This window comes from Anarhichas minor, unplaced genomic scaffold (genome assembly GCF_050575085.1).
Source record: "Anarhichas minor isolate MPS153535 unplaced genomic scaffold, ASM5057508v1 ptg000073l, whole genome shotgun sequence".
Lineage (NCBI taxonomy): Eukaryota > Metazoa > Chordata > Actinopteri > Perciformes > Anarhichadidae > Anarhichas > Anarhichas minor.
In genome coordinates this window covers 443,867-463,069 of record NW_027466519.1, presented here as the reverse complement: position 1 = coordinate 463,069, position 19,203 = coordinate 443,867, and the positions used below count along the sequence as shown (strand labels likewise).

At 43.5% G+C, this 19,203-nt stretch overlaps 1 protein-coding gene across 1 annotated transcript in view; it reads right to left on the bottom strand.

The window, feature by feature from the left end:
* Window positions 1-17,247, bottom strand: part of nsmfa (NMDA receptor synaptonuclear signaling and neuronal migration factor a) — a 33,677-nt gene extending 16,430 nt beyond the window's left edge. Inside the window, 5 exon segments of the mRNA XM_076079810.1 lie at window positions 2,490-2,558; window positions 5,739-5,811; window positions 6,577-7,488; window positions 7,777-7,838; window positions 17,177-17,247. Coding sequence (XP_075935925.1) covers window positions 2,490-2,558; window positions 5,739-5,811; window positions 6,577-7,488; window positions 7,777-7,838; window positions 17,177-17,247 — 1,187 coding nt within the window.
* Between the last annotated feature and the right edge of the window lie 1,956 nt (window positions 17,248-19,203).

The window sequence follows — 19,203 nt, the reverse complement described above, 5'->3', positions numbered from 1 at the left end:
CTGATGACATGATGTTCTATGCAAGAGCCCCAGATAAACATCCTTTTATCTTTCTGCCTCCCTCCCGTGTCGCATCTACACACAGTTTCTGTATATATACCAAGCCACAAGTCGACACTCATGATTAATGATCTCAGCATGTGGTTTATGTGTGTGTGTGTGTGTGTGTGTGTGTGTGTGCGCGCGTATGTATTTGTGGGTCCATCTTTATCTGGTGGTGGAGGAGAAGCACATAAATATAGAAGCAACATAAAAGGAAAAAGAAAGAGACTGTGGATTATTTGTCCTTGGTTTACCCCCATAAAAATGTCAGCAAAACCACAGTTAACTTGTAACATCAAACAATGAATTTTACAAGCAACACACACATTACATCATGCAAAAACATGGTCAAATATAACTCTAATTACAGATAAGCAACATCATTGTTGCTTACTTTGTACTTTGAGAAAAATATCTTAAACACACTAACACACAGAGTCTTACCCACCATATCCTCTGCTTAAACCTCAGCTGCCCACAAAGGAGAGGTGTGGACACCGTTTATGAGATTTAGTCAGAAAGAGAGGAGATGTGAGAGAACCACGGCCACCTCCACTTCCAACTAAAGACAACCTGACAGGTCCTCCGTTCTCTCTTGTTCAGCTCTGTCTGTGATGCTCAATAGCTCTACAACTCTTTTCCGTCTCTTTTCCCAATACTCATTGTGTCATGCAGAAATTATATGCTTCAGACAAAGAGACCTGAACTAAAGCAGAATACTAAACAAATAAACCATCCTGCCATTTTTTTCTTTCCATTCTGTCATCGTCTAGTAACTTTAGCTCTCAACTAAAGGTAGTGAAGTAAAAAGTACAGTATTTGCAGCGGTGGAGAACAGGTCTAATGTATGACAAATACTCGGTAAAGTAAAAGCGCTTAAAAAGTTGTACTTGAGTAAAGTCAAAATAACCAGGTCAACTGTTTTAGAGATGGTAATGCGGGATGCAAAGGAAAAAAAAACTCACATGAAAGAGTATACCGGGTAAAATCTCCTTTTCTATGGTGAAAAGCACTCTGAGATTGCGAGGGGTGATGAAGAGCAATGCTGAAAGGGCTCTGTTACTCTTTCTTTGTGCATCGCTGTTCATAACAATGGTTAGAATTGTCGTCTATGTTGGAATGAGGATCTGGTATTTGACATTTGTACTGCCTGCAAACTGCTACTGTATGAAATGGCATCATGTCTGCTCTGCTTTGTAGCTTAGGACATGTACTAGTGCAGATAGACTCAAAAACACTGGTTACGTGTCAAAGGTTTTTCATCCACTCTGGTGTTTTTATTGCATTATAAAGTTTGCCACCCAGACTGAAATACAAAAATACAGAAATACTCCCAAATCTGAGCCAGCAGCTATTCACCACATCTGGAAAAAAAATCTTTATGTTTTCACAGTGTTGTTAGTTACAGAACAATAAGGCTGAAGAACAAAGTGCCACCGAGTCAAGAATGCAACACATATGCCTGCTGTGTCAAGAGTCATGAGTAGGTGATTCTCTTTATTCTTTGAGCTGGTTTTCCTGTTTGATCTGGTTTTGATGGTCAAATAGTGAGAATAATAAAGGCAAGAATGAATAAACACAGGGTGTACATGGCCTTAGTGTGATAAGTAATCTTCATTTCAAGTGATGGTTTCAGGTGGATGCATTTTCCTGTGGGTTTGCAAGTGCAAGGAGGCAAATTGTTCCTAAAACTTTGTTCTGCTATTTTTTTTCCCTCATTTTCAAATGACTCATTTTGATGAAATAACACTCAACATTAATGCGCTGACACTGCAGATGGATGACACTGAGATGTCAAAGGAACTGAGATGTACTGCATGCATGGTGTCACATTCACCATCTGCCCCTGTGTGACGAAGCATCTGGGCCTCGAGTGGGACAGTTTCTGAACTTGTCACTGATGTCATTACTCCTGCAAAAGTTACAGAATCTGACTCAGTATTTTTATGATTTTTTAAATTCTTTTTAGGGAAATACTAATTCACCCTGTTTTGTAAGGTTAGTACAGAAATATTTGTGGCAGAATGCTGCAGTAACCTACCAACTTGTATTGGGGGTTTGAATACTGAAGTCTGCTGAATGAATGTCACATTTTGACAAAATGTTTCCACCAAAGCAGTTTAATCAAGGTGTGGCTGAGTAGAATCCACAATACGAGATTCATCCGAGTACCCGTTTTGATCTTTTCAGTTCTGTCGAAGAATAAAAATCCGATTCAATGTGGGTGGCGGTAAAAATCCGGCCGAGAAATTGGGGCACTGTAGCAGGTCATGCTGAGAGCAGATCCTGTTTTAAAGCTGCTGACGCCCTCACCTTCAAATGCCACGTTGGGGACTCTTTGTCTTAGTCAGATTAGACGCGGCTGTAAAAAAGCAAGAACGGAGCTACTGCATAGCCAGAAACAAGTGCAAACAGCAAAGCACATCCTGGTAGGTGCAGCTTCGTACCTCTGGATGACTTCTGCCGAATCCTGTTCCCTCACTCTCCTTTTTCTCTGCTCAAATCCCCAAAAAGCCCTGCTGGGACGTGGCGCAGTATTAAAGGGGTTGAGGGTAGGACAGTGCAGGGGGGGCTGATTCTAGGGCTTTTAGCTGCCGGGTTTATTTGGCTGTTAAGAGGAGGCTGAGGTAGGTATAGGCAGCAGCTAGCTTTGAGTATAAAGACCAGGAAGTCAAGTCACATCACCAGCTCAAATCTTATTTTCTATTCATCCCTGTAACAAATGTGCCAGTCTCCATGTGGTATAATCCATTTTGCGATAGAGACGCTGATCTCGTGACCTTATGTGTCTTTTTAGTAGTTCCACTCCAGATATAATTCTTTTGTTTATTTTTGGGGAATTTTATGATTCTTGATACTTTCCCAGAAAATATTGTTTATTAAGTGCAGTTTAAAGGAATTTTGAGATTTTAGTGTACTTTTGCCACTGCAGGCCCATTGGGCTAGAGTAGCAGCGCCACTTGAAATGGTGCACATTTTCCAATGCTGTGGCTTCATACTTCCTTCTCACCACCTGGTGCTCATTTTTATGCTTTATTTTGAATGTTAAAGCTGTAATTCACAAGCAAGAGGTTGACTGCAAAATTGTTGAGCCTGCCGTTCATTTAAGTCATTGTTCGACTTTTGAGACCCTTCTGGCGAGCAGAAAGCGACAACACTTTATGTGTCAAAGTACAAACATGGTGTGAAATGCCTCACTGTCGATGTGTGATTATGTCTTCAAGAGACTTACTTATTGTTGTTAACGAGGAAAGATGTGACCCAGCAATTCTGTGAAGCTGATTACAGACATTTGTCCATAGCAGAGATAGAGATAGAGCATCTCCAACCATGCTAAACATGATGGACTGACTCTGGGTAGGTTGTGGAAAGTAGTAAAATCCCTAAAAGAACAAAATGTTCTTTTAAAGGTTACAGCTGGCACTATTAATCTTACTGTCAACCAATCGCATAAAAAGGCCAAAACTAACAATGCATTAGTCTGTTGCTCAATACTTTCTGACTTCCCTACCAGTCTGTGGCTCACAGCCTCAAGTCCAGTCATGCAAATGACACCAAGATGTCATATGTGGGCTTTGTTCAAAATAAGCTACGCTACCTGTGTTCATCATAATAGAGAAACGCTCATTGATGTGTGTTTTAACCATGTTTAGCCATGCTAGGTCTGTTGGTCGTTCCACCACTTTGGCCCAGACTGAAATACCTCGCCAACTATTGGATGGATTGCCATTGAGTTTGGCACAGGCATTCAAAATTAAGCCTAATGACTTTTTTGCTCCAGTGCCATGACACATTTCAATGTGTTCAATACTTGACCAAATACCTCAGAAACGAATGAGAAACCGAGGTAGTGAATAAGCTAAACATCAACCCTGCTGAAGATCAGAATGTTACCATTGTCATTATGCTGCCACCCTGACATTAACATGAAACTCGAAGCACTGCTGTACTCAAGTATAGCCTATGAAGCATTAAGATCACCATTATAAAAAATATCCAGCAAGGCCAGGGGAAGAAACGGCTTCATTATGAGCGCTAATATATCTGTAGGCCTTTAGTCTTGTTGGAAAACAATGAAGGTCTACGGTGTAGAGGAACAAATGCTTCAGCTACGCAGATAATACTTGGTTTTGGTCTTTTCATGGAATTTGTTGACAATAAGAAAAATGATTGGTTAGCTAAGCTGGGTCAACATACAAAGAACTTGAAAACGCATATGAGCAGCCTGGGTTAGTTGGGTTTAGTTAGGCGAGATGTGGTAGGAGCAGGGGTTGTGCAGTATGAAATGTCAAGACTTGTCCTGGTTTAGTCATAATCCACTATTACTGTTATCAATGTTAACGTTTATCTTACCCTACTTCTCCGCTTGCCTACTCAGGAATTATTTGACAGATGTTTGCGATTTTGCACTTATCAAATTTCACACAGGACATCTACCAAGGTTAGTAAGACTTCATGAATAATACATAGCTGAAAACTGAATGATAACTGACTTCTTTTTAAACTACTACCGATAGTACAGTTTTACCAGAAGGCACTGGGGATCACATGTTGGCACTATAAATACTTGTTATTAACAAATCTCTCCAGAGCCAATTGCCACAATCGGTTCCAAAAACGCTGCAAGTCAGCCAGCACAGATTGAGTGATAATTGGCGACGGCTGTCGATCTGGATTAGAGCACTTTAACATGACTGCCACAAAAATGTTAAATGGCCAAACCACCTATCGCTGTGTCCTTAGTAAGGGCGGTTGTGTCGGCCACACTGACAGAACTGCTGGATGGATGTGAGCTGACAGGGTTTTGGTCAGCCAATGGACATTTTCCTGACTTGAGCTTGGTTTCTCAGCTGCAGTGGATTACTCTGGACTTTATCCCTGCTGTTGATTATTGATGTTTCGTGATAAACAATTTTTTTGCCAGGCCAGAATAACCCAGACAACAAACACACACACACACATAGACACAAACCTCTCTACTGTACACTCCCTAGCTCTTTCTTGTACTTGTCAGTTTGTTTTCAGCTGAAACTCGATCACCCAGCCCAAGGATGAATGTTAAATGGTTGTCATCAAAGTTAAGGAACAGCTGTTACGAACAAGAGGTAAGCGAGCTAAGAACAAAAATAGGAAACAGGCAGGGAAGTATACTCACGATATCCTGTTTGAGTGTCCCATGGTTAAATAGCATGCGAGAAGAGAGAAGAGGGAGACAAAAACAACACAGTTTAGGCACCAGTAAGCAATGAGTCCAAACAACAGAGACAGAGGAAAAACTGGGAGAGGCATAATGAGACGGAGACAAAAAGTGTGTGTCATAATTGACGTCTATGAATAAACCGGAAACTTGCAGTGCCACATAATTGCAACTGGTCTGAACGTATTTAATGGGCCACATGAATATATTGACTGAGTCTGCCTTTGTATTCTGAACATGGTCTAACAAGCATTGCACAAGGATGCATTTAAAAGGAGATTTAAAAAAATAATAATAATTTAAAGACAGGCATGGTCGGGGAGAAACAGATTGCTGGAAGATGCTGGAGATTCTACGTTTGATAAAGTGAGTTGAGGTATCTCCTACAGCTGCAGGTGATCTTTGGACAGAATCTCAGGTCGCTATCATAATCACACAGATGTGTACATGTATGTGCATTTGTGTACATGTAAGATTTATGTGTGCTTGAAGGTTGGACACTCACGCCTGCATGGTTGTTGTGGCAGTTTGAAAGCTGAACATATTTTCCTTGGGGAACCAGTTAGTGTCCTCTGCAATCAGAGAGAAAAATGATCATTCCAGGGTTAAGTGGAAAAAAAGAGAAAAATCTGTGTGTCATATTGGCAAACGTCGTAATAAATATATTAGAAATATGGAAGCACAAAACCAGCGACAGCACCAGCACTTCACAGTCCACCACTCCACAAATGGAGAGAGGGAGACACACAGAAGGAGACAGCAGAGGAGAGAGACGGGGAGACGAAGAGTCAGATATACAGACCACCATGTCACATCCAACAACAAACCCTCAGTCCCCACCAGAGCTGAGAAGAAATAGATTTAACTCACTTTTAACGGATGTTTCACTTTAATTCATCCAGAATTGTGACGAAGCTGTTTTATTTCATTAGACTGATATTAAACAGTAAAATAACTTAAAATTACAAACTAATTGCAAAGTTTCTCAGTTAATTCTTACAAAATGCTCTTTAAATGTTAAGTGTGCTTGTTTTCACTAAGGTGGTCCCGAGACTTCCTTGAAGCCTAGAATTAGTACTTGTAAACAAATGTAAATAATTAAACCGTCACATACACTAGACTGATGGGAAATCAAGTTTAAATGGATCCTTCATTTTCAGCAAAAAAAATGCATTTAGGAAAATGATTGAAATTAGTCAAATGCTATTTCATCTCTGGTACAATACTAAACCCATCAATCCCATTCACGGGGTCTTATGAACAAACCCTACCTCCCCCTCCTGCCCTCGTCTGGAATTCAGCGCCTCTCCCTTGCTCTGTGTCCTCCGCCCTCTCACCTCTCTCCAGCCCAGTCACCCGGTCCACACTCCACATCCGCTCTAGGCGTCGGTGCTGCTTGCCTGCCTCTCGGTTTGTGCTCTCCAGGTCCAGGGAGCCTTGGCTTCGCGATGGGGCGCCGCTGCATGACTCGCAGGCCAGCCCGCTGCACTCCGCCTCCCCTTTTCCACCCTCGCCCCAGCCGCGGATGTTGTGGGCGCTGACGGAAGTCTGCAGCGGGGGTTGAGACAGGTGATGGTGGTGGCCGTGGTGGTGTGCTCCATGATGGGAGTGGGATCCAGCGACGGATAAAGACTGCTGCTGATAATTGCTGCTTCCACTTGCTCCGCTACTTCCTCCGCTACTGGAGGGCGCATTGGTTCCCGGGACGCCGTGGTGGTGGTGGTTCCCGTGGTGAGTGTCGTGATGGTTTCTGTGATGGTGGCTGGCGCCACGGCCGCTGCTGGCATGGTGGTGCTGAGTTGGAGACGATGAGGTGGAGGAAGGGGAAGTGGAGGGTTGGATCAAGCCTCCTCTGGATCCCACCCCGCCACTCCCCGACTTCTCCTTCAGGACGTCCAGTTCTAGGCTCTCCTTGCTGCCCCGGCCGCTGCTCATCAGCATACCGCGCTGGGTTGTGATGGTGTACACGCGAGCAGGCTGCAGGGTGCACTCGACGCACTTCTGCTGGTCTTCCTCCGCTGAGAAGCTGCGCTCGAGGGACAGTCGCGATGCTTTGGCAGAGATGGTGATGGAAGGGGGAGGAGGCTGGAGTAAGCCCAGCGGGGGTTTTATCAGGCTGGCCTCCCGTTTGTCCTCACAGCTCTTGGTGGCGTTGGAGCAGGGATGGAGGCTGTTGTTGTTGTTGGGGCTAATCGTGTCACTTGGCGACTCCGGGTCGGGACCCACCAAGGTTTCACACAGAAGATGAGCTAGAATGATGGACAAATAGACAAATATGAGTGCTTGAGAATGAGAACAGAGCAAGGAGAAGAGAGAGAGAGGAAAAATAAGAGCACAAGCTGAGGATGACACACAGGAAAATATCATCATCTTTCTTCGGTTACCAGCTATTGTAGTGATCCAAACACTAATGATCGCAGCCTGGCATATTCACAGAGGATGAGGTGAAGCAGGTGGAGGAAGGATTAAAGACCACAAAGGAATAGGCAGAGCAGGATAGAGGGATGGACAAATGGCAGGATGTCTAAGACGCTGACCTGATCCGTTTCGGTTTTCAGGGTGTGTGTGGGACAGGTACTCTCCAAATGCTCGCGCTGCTCTGTGGGGACACATGACACACATAAAGACATTATTCATGGGTGGAAAGTAGGGGTGAGTTGAAAGGACAGGAAATGGAAGAGAGAAGGGCAAGAGAATTGTAAATTATAAACCTAATTGCCTTCTTTGTCGGCTTGTGCCACCTGCAGATTAATGATGCAGCGGTTTTATCTCCGCATTTCAGGCAGCCTCGGACTGAAAGAGAAACAGCGTATGAGACAGTCGGTGGAGATACTGTAGAGTGAAGGATTGTTCATCTTCATTTCTCAGCATGACCTCAGTTTTAGTCAGTGGGTGTAATCGCAGCTGCAGACCATTAGTGTGTTTGTGTCCTTTCATACACACGCAGAATGTACGTATGTGCGGATGTAAACTGTATCTTTGTGTCAAGGAAAATACTTAACCTTGTCAACAACTGCAGAAAAATGTCTTTGCTGAAAATAGATGCTGTGAGCTCCTTGACCACAGTACTGCATCTGGTGCTTTAGCTCATTTTTTCCTCATGGTCTTTCTTTTACTCACACACAGAAATAGAGATAAATACGCTACAGACGTCCATTCAGCCACTTATAGCTAAAACTCAATATCATGGAGGGCTTCGGCTTTTAATAGAATAGCCCCAGGTCTCGCAATTGAATGACACTGACCTCGTAATGTTCCTGTGTGTGACAGCAGAGGAAAATGAGCAAAGAGAGACTGGGCAGACAATGAGAAAACGAATCCCTCGAAAGATGTGCTTTCAATGTCATTCTGGAACTGAGAGGGAATGAGCCGCAGCAATAACTATTAGGAATAACGACGTGACAATGATTAGGAATGAGTGGAGGGAGGAAAGGAGAAACATGCGAGTAACTCTTAATACTGTATGCTGTTAATAATAAGTTACTCCTGTTGCAAGGATCATGATCATGTGTGACGTAATGTTTTCACTCCACTTCTCAGAGGAAATGCTGCAGCTTTTAACCTTTTATTCAACTCGTGCTATAGTTTAAATTACCCAACAGCATATAAAACGTCGTGCCTCCAAGACTACCTACTTCAGTAAAACGCATTAACCTGGTGTAAAAAGCAGTGCTCATCTTCAAGTTTATATCGATGCGATCCTAAAAAATAACCTGGTGTGTCCACAGCTGCAGTTATAATATCACCTGTTTACATCCTCGGGCACACTCAGGAAAGTGGCCTATTTCCCAATGCGGCTAAAGTTGGAGGTGACGGTGCAAAAGAATCCCCTGAATACAGGTGAATCTGTGGGTAAACGCCTCCTTCCTGGCAGCTCTGTCAATTATTAAAGCCTGTCCAACACAGCAGGCACACACACAGTAAGAGCAGGAGTGCAGACTTTTTACAAACATTTCTCTTTCCTTCTCTCTTACACGGAGTTTCTTGTTTAAACTGAGCCCAGTCGAGACAGATTCAATTTGACCTATGCTACCTTTTACCAACAGCACAGGTATAGGATGTCCTATAAATGGAACTATGACTTTATTATTCAAGTTAATAACCCCCATCATCATTTTGCCACATTATTTATTGTTACTGACTAGGAAGTAGAAATTGTCACTGTCACCTATTTTGGGGAACTCTTGTTCTCCACCGATGTTAATCCTTCGTGAATACATATCAGTAATTACAGAGCATTACGCAAGATTTGACACTATCGCCTCCTTCATTATCCCTATGTAGGTTGTAGTGGAGACTTTGTGTGAGAGCTCAAGGCTAGTGTGGACCTCCATTAGAAAGACAAAAGAACCAGATGTTCTTTATCACAGCATTGGGTAAGATACTGTATGTGACACACAGCCGCTTCATACTGTAGTTTACCTGCAGTCCCAGACACCAACCGGTAGGCTAATATTATGCTCTAATACCTAACAGCAGCTTTTCTATGGGCCAGTTAGTCTGGTGTGATTTGATTAAACACACATTGATTTAAGAATATGCGCCATGTAAACACAATATAAACTGAATTAAAGATTTCAAAACCAGATTTGACTCTACAACACAGGGCCTCAAGACCAGGAAATAATGCAGGTGTCATCTTAGAGTTACAAGTCTGGAGGTTTCTGTTTGTACAGCACTTGGCTGTGTGCGTGCGCGCGCGTATGAGTCCATCCATACAAAATATTCAAGAGCAAAAGAGAAGAAAGGCCAACAAAAAGAGATGAAATGTTTGTTTCTGTGTGTGTGTCTGTGTGTGTGTGTGTGTGTGTGTGTGTGTGTGTGTGTGTGTGTGTGTGTGTGTGTGTGTGTGTGTGTGTGTGTGTGTGTGTGTGTGTGTGTGTGTGTGTGTGTGTGTGTGTGTGTGTGTGTGTGTGTGTCTCTGCATGCAGACATGTAACAAGAAACCAGTCCGGTTAAGAACAGTCGTGATAAATGTAGTCGAAGCTCAAATCAGCAGGTGTTCCTCCGAAGCTCTGAGACATTTTCATTTTGCCCTCCTGTTTTATTATTCAACAGGCCGGGCCCTCTGATTAGAATCAGCAAACAATGGTGCAAGAGACTCTCATCATCCATTATACATGAGAGTCGGAAACGGATAGAGCAAAGCACCGCTCAATCCCTCCATTAAACAAACCCTCTCTCTATGTTGTCTCATATCACTGTTTTGCACCTACTCCATATACAATATGTGAGCACGGCACGTCAGGGACACAGGTGCATGAGGCAGCAGGGGAGATAAACCCATGTGCACATGTGAAAAATGAAGGCGGAGAAGTTGGAGACGGAGAAGAGGAGGAAGAGCCTGACAGGCAGATATGAAATTCGTCCTGCATGCTCTCAGACATGTGACAGGGGTTTGGGGAGAGAAACGAGTTGGGGAGGGGAGTTTCTGAGGAGGAGAGACGGGATTACAGCAGAGGGGAAGGGGAGTGTACAGCAAAATGGGGGCATATTAAAAATGAAAGGTGGAGTAAACTTGAGGAAACCGCGGCAGGCAGAGAGAGAGAGCACAGTCAGGACAATGAGGAAGAAAGAGATGCAACTGACGACAGAGTCTGTTTCCTCCTCGGGACAGCTGCATCTTTGACAATTAACTCAACCCTAAAAGCCTCTTTCATTTAACCCCTTAAGTGACTTCTGCAAACTCATTGAGTGCGAGATGAAACGTGTCAAACAGCAGTGACAAGGATGGCACAGGTTCAAGTTGAGTGTCCTGGATTCAGATCAGATCAGATTAGATATTCTGACAGTGATGGATGAGAGTTGGCTCTGTGAGTTAAATCTTTAACCTTAAAGGTAAAGTAGAAATCTGTTTCCACGTATTTCACTATGGTATGAACATTAACTTGAAGAGACTTAAAGAAGGATAATTGCTGTAATGTTTTAGAAACCGTTCCAGGTTGGCAAGTTTATGATTTTATGGGAAATGGGAGTTGGCAACCAAAGAGTAATTTTTTACACCCATACTCTGGCAAGTCTTGTAATATTTTTTTTATAACAGGGACTTGACCACAATTCTCTGTATTTCCTCTTACTTTGCACAGCCTGTTCTAGTTTCTACAGTGATGCAAGAAATTCACATGATCCATTTTGGCCATGTTTGCTTTGTTGTTTGTCTCACATGAATGAAGGTTAGATACCCTGACAGCATCACCGGTGAATGAATGCCATGTTTTCAGCTGCCAACTCAGCTGTCGCAGCGTCCTTGACACCACAACCAGGGCTTTTGGAAACAGTTCTCACCTACCCATTAGGTCCCCAAAAGCAATGACAAAATACCTTGTTTGTTATCGCCCTCCACAATGACACATATAAGCATTTTCTCATCTGATGCCCCTATCTGTCACGTGGCAACACAGTGGTTAAGATTTGGTTAGGTTTAGGCACATAAACAACTGTTGGTTTTGGTTAAAATAAGTACAAAAGCATCTTTGTTTGGTACACGGTTAAGGTCGAGAAAACAAGGAACAAACATTGCTTTCGTGGGTTAAATGAGTTAATAGTTTTATCATTGCTTTCATAGCTTTGCCACTTTAACGTAGACATATGCCGCTTTTGGTAATTTGCTGAAATGACAGATGGTCTTGTTTTTCTTGGGAGGACAGGCTCCAACTACAATGTCATGCAACAAGGATGCTAATGGTACAATGTCTTGGACAGAGCTACTCTCCAAGAGTAACTCTAATTTTGTTATACAAACTACTGTGGGTGCAACATGCAACCTGAAGCTTCGCTGACTAAGCGAATGAATACAGTATGAGCATATTTTGCCCGTCTGGGTCTACAGTTAAGAACGTACTTAGCATTTACAAGCTGTATGAGTCAGACACAATTGCACACACTCCACTCCTCCTCAAACACTTTTATGCCACAAACTTCACTAACCTCTTCACAGTTCTAGATGGAACAATATGCATAACTAGATACTTGGCAGATGGGAACATTATAGAACTGTATACATACCTTTTATCTCCAGTCTCTCCAAGTTTGTGCTCACTAATGCAGACACAGATGGTGAAACATTACTCATTACTTATTCCAGTCTTACTTTCTCCTCTTCTTCTTCTTCCTTTTTTTTTTAGGCTGCTTTCAAAACTACGTTTCTAGTGCTTATCAACCTAACATAGTTCCTGGTTGAGTTTGTTCTGACTGGTGTAAAATGCCCATCCACTTTAAGCAAAATAATTTGACCAATAAATGATCTGCATGGCTACAAACAGGTCAATCTGATCATAGAACTGACATACAGGTACTTATTGAGAGTCATGTAGTTTAACGCTGCCGCTACATATAGTATTTCCTTCTGTTTTTGACCAATATCTAATCTCTTGCCTTTTCCCTGTCGATTCTCATGCTGTTTAACGCTATGACCATATATCTTTAGAGGACAAGCGGCTGGAGGCTGCAAACAGGCTCCCCTGTTCATCACTCCCCTGGCAGTGTTCCCACTGGTCTGAATATCATCAGAGCTGATGTCTCCCCGGGCATCTCTCCACTGTAAACAATGGGCTGCCAGGCCAAGAGATTCCTCACTCTTAATGCTCCTTAATCGAATTCGCCTCTCAGATGCTCTAATTGAATTGGGTTTCCTACAAACACACACACAGTGGAGCATACACATACACAAACGCACAGCTGGGGTGATGACAACCTGTTGAGAGGCTTGCTGCCTGCGTGTGCTGAGGGCCGAAGGGACTTGGGAACATTAATTGCGAGTCTTTAAAGGGTGGTGCATCATGGGACATATGTGGAAACGGAGCACCTGATCTGGGAGCTAATTAAAATGTCAGTACGTTAGTGTGGCCCAACGCTACCACATACAGTGCTGGGTGCTGCAACTGATTCACACACACAATAGCCTACACACATTTAACACAACATATGTTTTACAATATTCTAGGAAAGTAAAACAATGATATTAAGTAAAGCATATTTTGTGAAAAAAACTAAAAAAAACAACGTAGACATGAATAAAAATGTCAAAATACATAAATATTGTTCTTTACTCGCTTGTTCTGAAGCCTTCGACCGTATCACGAGGTCTTCATTGGCAAATTAAACTTGCTTAGTTGTCACTGAACTGTAGAAAAAGTGCTCAGAATAATGGAAAGTTTGAACATCTACTTTTTCAACCTGGGCTGAGATTTGTTTTTATTCATTAATTATTTTTTTGTCAAAGAATAAATGTGAAAAAGAATAAATATGCCCCATTGCAGACAGACAATCACACAACACTGCTGGAGCCCTCATCATTCTTCAGACTGTAATCAATAAACTCTGCCTCGTTCAGCATATTTATGGCAAAGACTCTGTGATTGAACAGAAGAGGAGGAGATGTAAAGTGGATGCACTGAGCCATGCTACTAAAAATCAGAAATACACAGTGTGTATATTAATATATATTAAATACATGAGCAAAATGGAAATAATAAAATGAAGCAAGATTTTAGCAAAGAATGACCAGATACTCAGAACTTCTGAGGAAACACGGTCTCCCTTTGTTGAGCTTGAGTGAATCTGAAATCCTGTTATTTCAATAAAAAACGATTGCGTAACAGCCCTCGACCCTCATGAACAGAGTGACTGCAGGTCTGCAACGATGACGGTCGCACCTGTCGATTGGCCTGAATAAACTAAGGCACGATGTTTCATTTACATCCGTCCTTAAAAAAACAATCCTTCCACACCATCTTTCACACCCCCACAGCTCTGTGAGCGCTGTCGTCCGACGCCCTTTACCCCAACCACAGCACAGCCCTCCTCTCTGGCCGATATTAAGATCAAAGCATTCGCTTTTTCACTCAATGTCGCAGGCTTCTGGTGTGTAAATTGGAATTAATCTCATCCCCTCTCTTCCCCCTTCCTCGCTCTGTCGCTCGCTACTTCTCATGAGCTGCTGGAGGGGAAAGTGTGACCTGTTTCATAACCAGCAATCCACAAACATGCAAATGGTGACAGTGGCACAGACAGCAGGGACAAGAAGCTAGTGTTTCCTGTGTATTGTTTGTATGCATTCCCATGAATGCGGTCATCCACTGTTGAGTTGATGTCCGCTAACACGGCCTCATACCTCAATGACCGAATGGGTCATCTGTCAGAGCTTTACAAAATGTCTCTTACGAGCATTTTCTGATCTGGCACACCTATCCTTAGGAATTAGTAATTCCTCAAGTAACGCCAGCAGCATGGCTCAAGGGTTTGCACTGTTTGATTACCATCAGATGTGGTACAGACACGAGTGGTCCCCAGAGGGTGAATCCTACTGACTTTGGTGATCTCCCCACTTTCCCTGCACCACCACCAGCAGGTTGACATTTTCGTGTTTTAGTGGTCGCCAAAGGATAAATCATAATGACTTTGGTGATCCCCTGACATGTAGCACCAACAGAGGAGAAAGATTATGTTCATGTAAAATAATTGTAAATATATATATATATGAACATTTAACAAATGTGATTGAGTGAACAAATGTGGTCTATTGTTTGCTTTGGGAGAGGTCTTTATTTGCCCAACCACAAAAGTTGGCCAGTCCGGAAAACGTACAGAAAATGTATTACAGAGAAAGGAAAGATGGAGGATAAACTTGCAGAGAGGTTGTGTGTGTGTGTGTGTGTGTGTGTGTGTGTGTGTGTGTGTGTGTGTGTGTGTGTGTGTGTGTGTGTGTGTGTGTGTGTGTGTGTGTGTGTGTGTGTGTGTGTGTGTGTGTGTGTGTGTGTGTGTGTGTGTGTGTGCACTTGGGTCTAGCTACTTGAACAGCAGTGATTTATATTATGGTATGTCCTCTAATATGATTTGAGAGCTGAGGTGACACTGTATCATGTCGCCAACTGGACACTAGCTGCAGATAAGAAATTGATGAGTCAGAACTCAGCTATGAGCTTGAAAATGAAATTGAAAATGAAATTGTGTTTCTGAGGTAAATTCCTTTTAATATAAATGTACCTTTTATATGTAAATGGGTGTATGGGTAATAAGTCCGTAGATCTGATGCTGCAGACAGAGCTCTAGCACTTTAACTCTGCAGAGATTCAAAGATTCAGAGTCCAACCTGCCCTTCAGACAGAATGAAGAAGGGATCGAGTAGATGTAGGGGGAAATGGAGAGAGCAGTGTACAGGCCTGACAGTATGCACATAGATATGTTTGTGTGCGAGGTGGAGAGATGCAGAGAAACAACTTTTGAATGCCTGCTTCCACATTCATGAGGTTGTGTGCAGGTGAAAGGCTGATTATTATTGGATGTGATTCAGCTGCATCTCCCATACGGAAAGGCAAGGTTCATTCTGCCATTAACTCAACAAATGAAAGTGTGTGTGTGTGTGTGTGTGTGGGCAGTAATAATCCTCAATAATGAGTGTATTTCAGATGTTTCATTGAAGACGTGAAGAAAAAAGACTCGGCTTTGAGATTGACTCTCTCACTTTCTCTCTCTTCCTCCCTCACACACACACACACACACACACACACACACACACACTTACAGTAGGCTACGTGCCCGGGACACCCTCCACTTGCCACTGTGTATGAGCATCACATTCTCATCTCAAGGTGGCACACATTAAAAAAAAAAAGAAACACATACTCCCGCACGCTGCGATGAATGCAAAGAAGGCTCACATACACACCACATGTGCAATGTAAGGAAGAGGCATACTCATATGAGATAATGACGTAATAGCACGTCAGCCCTCATCTGTGGACGTTGGACGACGTTGCACAAGTCAAGGTCAATCATTGATTGATCAAAAAAAAATATGTCAAAGCAGGGCCTGCTGTGAGGCCACTGCTGAAGCACAGAAGAGCTCATTTTGTATTCTGAAGAGCTCATTTTGTATTCTGATCTCACGCGAGAGATCGCAGCTCCTCGTCCGCACTTCATAGTGTGGACACATGAACACAGTTGCACGTGCTTTTCTGCAAACTGCAGCTTCAGCTCAACCTCAGTCAAGCATGATAGAGCTATAAGCTATTTATTTGCCTGTATGGTGCTAGAACAGGATGCGGGCTTGGCCATTAAAAAATAATCCATACAGCCCCATACAGTGAACGAATGAGTCGTTAACAGCTTTTAACGGGTTGGACTCGTGCCAAACAGTCTGAATCCCACTGCTGGCTGAATAAATTAAACAACCGCTTACCGGCGCTGCCCCCTGTGACCGGCCCAATAACTGATCGTGATAGGTGATCACTGCAAGCGACCGAATCGATTGCGGTGATTGATTCATTTGCGGCTGGATCGTTTGCACGCCGGAGTGTGAAGTCAGCATGCAGGCTGCTCGGGTCGATGCGGCCAGACAGAAAGCCATTTTTGTTTAAATCCCCATTAAAAACACAAGATGACATGCAGTTAAAAAAAAAATGCATATAGGCCTACAACAAATGATTGATCATCACGATGATCTATTTTAGCTGATAGCCTACCAAAGTCAGAAAATGTTAGTCCACTGTGAGTCACAGCCCTCGCTTTGCCTCTGCATGACTTTCATTACACAATGATGCTTCAGTCACAACATCAGGCAAAGCTCCGACGCTTCACGGGCAGATGGGTTCGCCAATTTAGTCCGAATAAAACACAGTCTCGTGGAATTGAGGGACAAACCTTCTCCATAGTCGGTTTCTATTGCTCACCACAGGTGCTGTTTTTGGAGAGAATAAAGGCTAATTTACGCACACATTTACACGGACGCACGCCCCGGGACAGTCGGCAGACGTGCGAGAAGCTCTGAGCCTCTTTGCGCATTACAAATAAGGGACTAGCTGTACGCAGGAAAGCGCAGCGGTAATTCAACTGTCACACATGGCAACTTCGCTCGGGTCGCACCCGAAGGCTGTCGAGTCTAACCTGCGGCTGCCATTTAATGGGGCTGAAAGGCGGAGAGCTCCGGGTGATACTCACCTAACTTTTGCTGCCACAGAGGATATCGCATCGTTTCTTAAATTCTTCCTTTTGGACACGGCAGTTCCCATGCTGGCATGGAAACGACGCAGACAGGAAAGCAGTTCATTCCAAAGACTCGGCGCACGGAGGGAATGCGGCAATGAAAACAGTGTGAAAACCGCAAAAAAAGTTGAAGGGAAATCCGGGAGCAGACAGCATGTCACGCACGCGTCTGCAGAGCAAAGGATGCAGAAAAAATAGCACTGTCTCTCTCTCTCTCTCTCTCTCTCTCTCTCTCTCTCTCTCTCTATCTCTCTCTCTCTCTCTCTCTCTCTCTCTGTTTCTCCGGGTATGAGCACGTACGTGGGGTAGCTGCACAGCTGTCAGCCTGTGGCTGAAAATACACGGTCCTCTGCCTCTCTCATTGATCTGAAAATGCAATGGAAAGATGGTAGGGGTGGTGATATTGCATCATCATCATCACAGAGGGGAGGGGAGGGGGGGGGGGGGGTGCAGGTACTGAGCGAGGGACACTTGGTGTCATCCAGGCATTTGGAACCTCTGCCTTTCATCTCATCCAGTTTTGGATCATTATGCGTATCTTTATGTAAACGGTCATTTTGGCAAAGAGGTTCTCTCTCTCTCTCTCTCTCTCTCTCTCTCTCTCGCTCTCTCTCACACACACAATGGTTCTCATCCACAGCCAAGGACAGAGGGAGCAGTGAGGTTGAGGCGCTGTAGTCTGTGAGCATCACTTCAAAAAGCATGAGAACAATAGCTTTTGACAGTGATGTTTTGTTTTTTGCTACTGGTGAATGATTTTTTTGTTTTTTTCAAGCAAATATGATCAGTATTCAAAAGAGTGCAGGAGACTGACGGACCATAAAGGGCAGCTCCTTGCATCTGTAGAGCAGAATTTCCTTGCAGCACTCCTATGAGAGGTTTTTTTATTCAATCAGGGATTTACTTTCTACTGCAATATGGTTGCAAAAGTTGCATAGACTTGATATCCTTATGGTGGCTCCTCAGACTCATTACATATTTAAGAGGCCTGAGAATCAATATTTAATTGGACTGCTCACATCCATGCAACCTGGGTTGAGACAGTACAGTAAACTCTGCTTTCTTTTAAGAGGTCACAAACCAGAAAAGGTTTGGCACCAAGGCTGAAAAAAGTACTGGTTGTGTTGGCTGGTAGCACATCCGACATGGAATGCACATGGAGATAATGAATCACTAGTCAGTGAAAGAAGATCGTGAATGGTGGTCACTGTGGTGCACACACACACACACACACACACACACACACACACACACACACACACACACACACACACACATACATACTATTGGACATATGGGCACATGGACACATCATATAAACAGACAGAAGCATTGGTAGCAGAGAGTAACGGTCGATTAGCCTTCAAACATCAGATCAATCGATCATTCAACCCACAGGTCATTTCAGCAGCCCTGAATGTGCAGGACGTCCTTGAGCTTTATATCTTTTAAGATGTGCTTCTCCTGCACACACGCACACACACACACACACGCACACACAGAACAGAAGACAAAAGGCATGGAAATCAATAAATAAAGCAAAGCACCGCTGTGAGCTGATGTAGGCCATTAAGCAGTAAATAATTCGAGGCAGTTCTGACGAGACTGAGGGAATGTGTGTGGATGTACTGTAGATGAGCACGAGAGAAGGAGGGAGGGATGAATGAATGGAGAGAGGACGGGATGATGGAGCTTCTCACACAAGCCAGAAAGAAAGAAGAAGAGAAGGATGACGGAAAGAGGAAGGATGAATGGATGCATGAATGGACAGCAGGAATCCAAAACGGTGACGAGAGCAGAGGGGGCGGAAGAATGCAAAGGAATGACAGCGGGAAAAGGAGACGCAAGGATGAATGAAAGAAGCGATTCATGTTTTTCATTCTATAAAAGGAGTGCAGTGAGTCTACAACGGTTACAACAGCAGGGGGAACACTCCATCCTTTTTCTCAAATACGGATTTAGTTGAGAAAGTCATTCCTTAT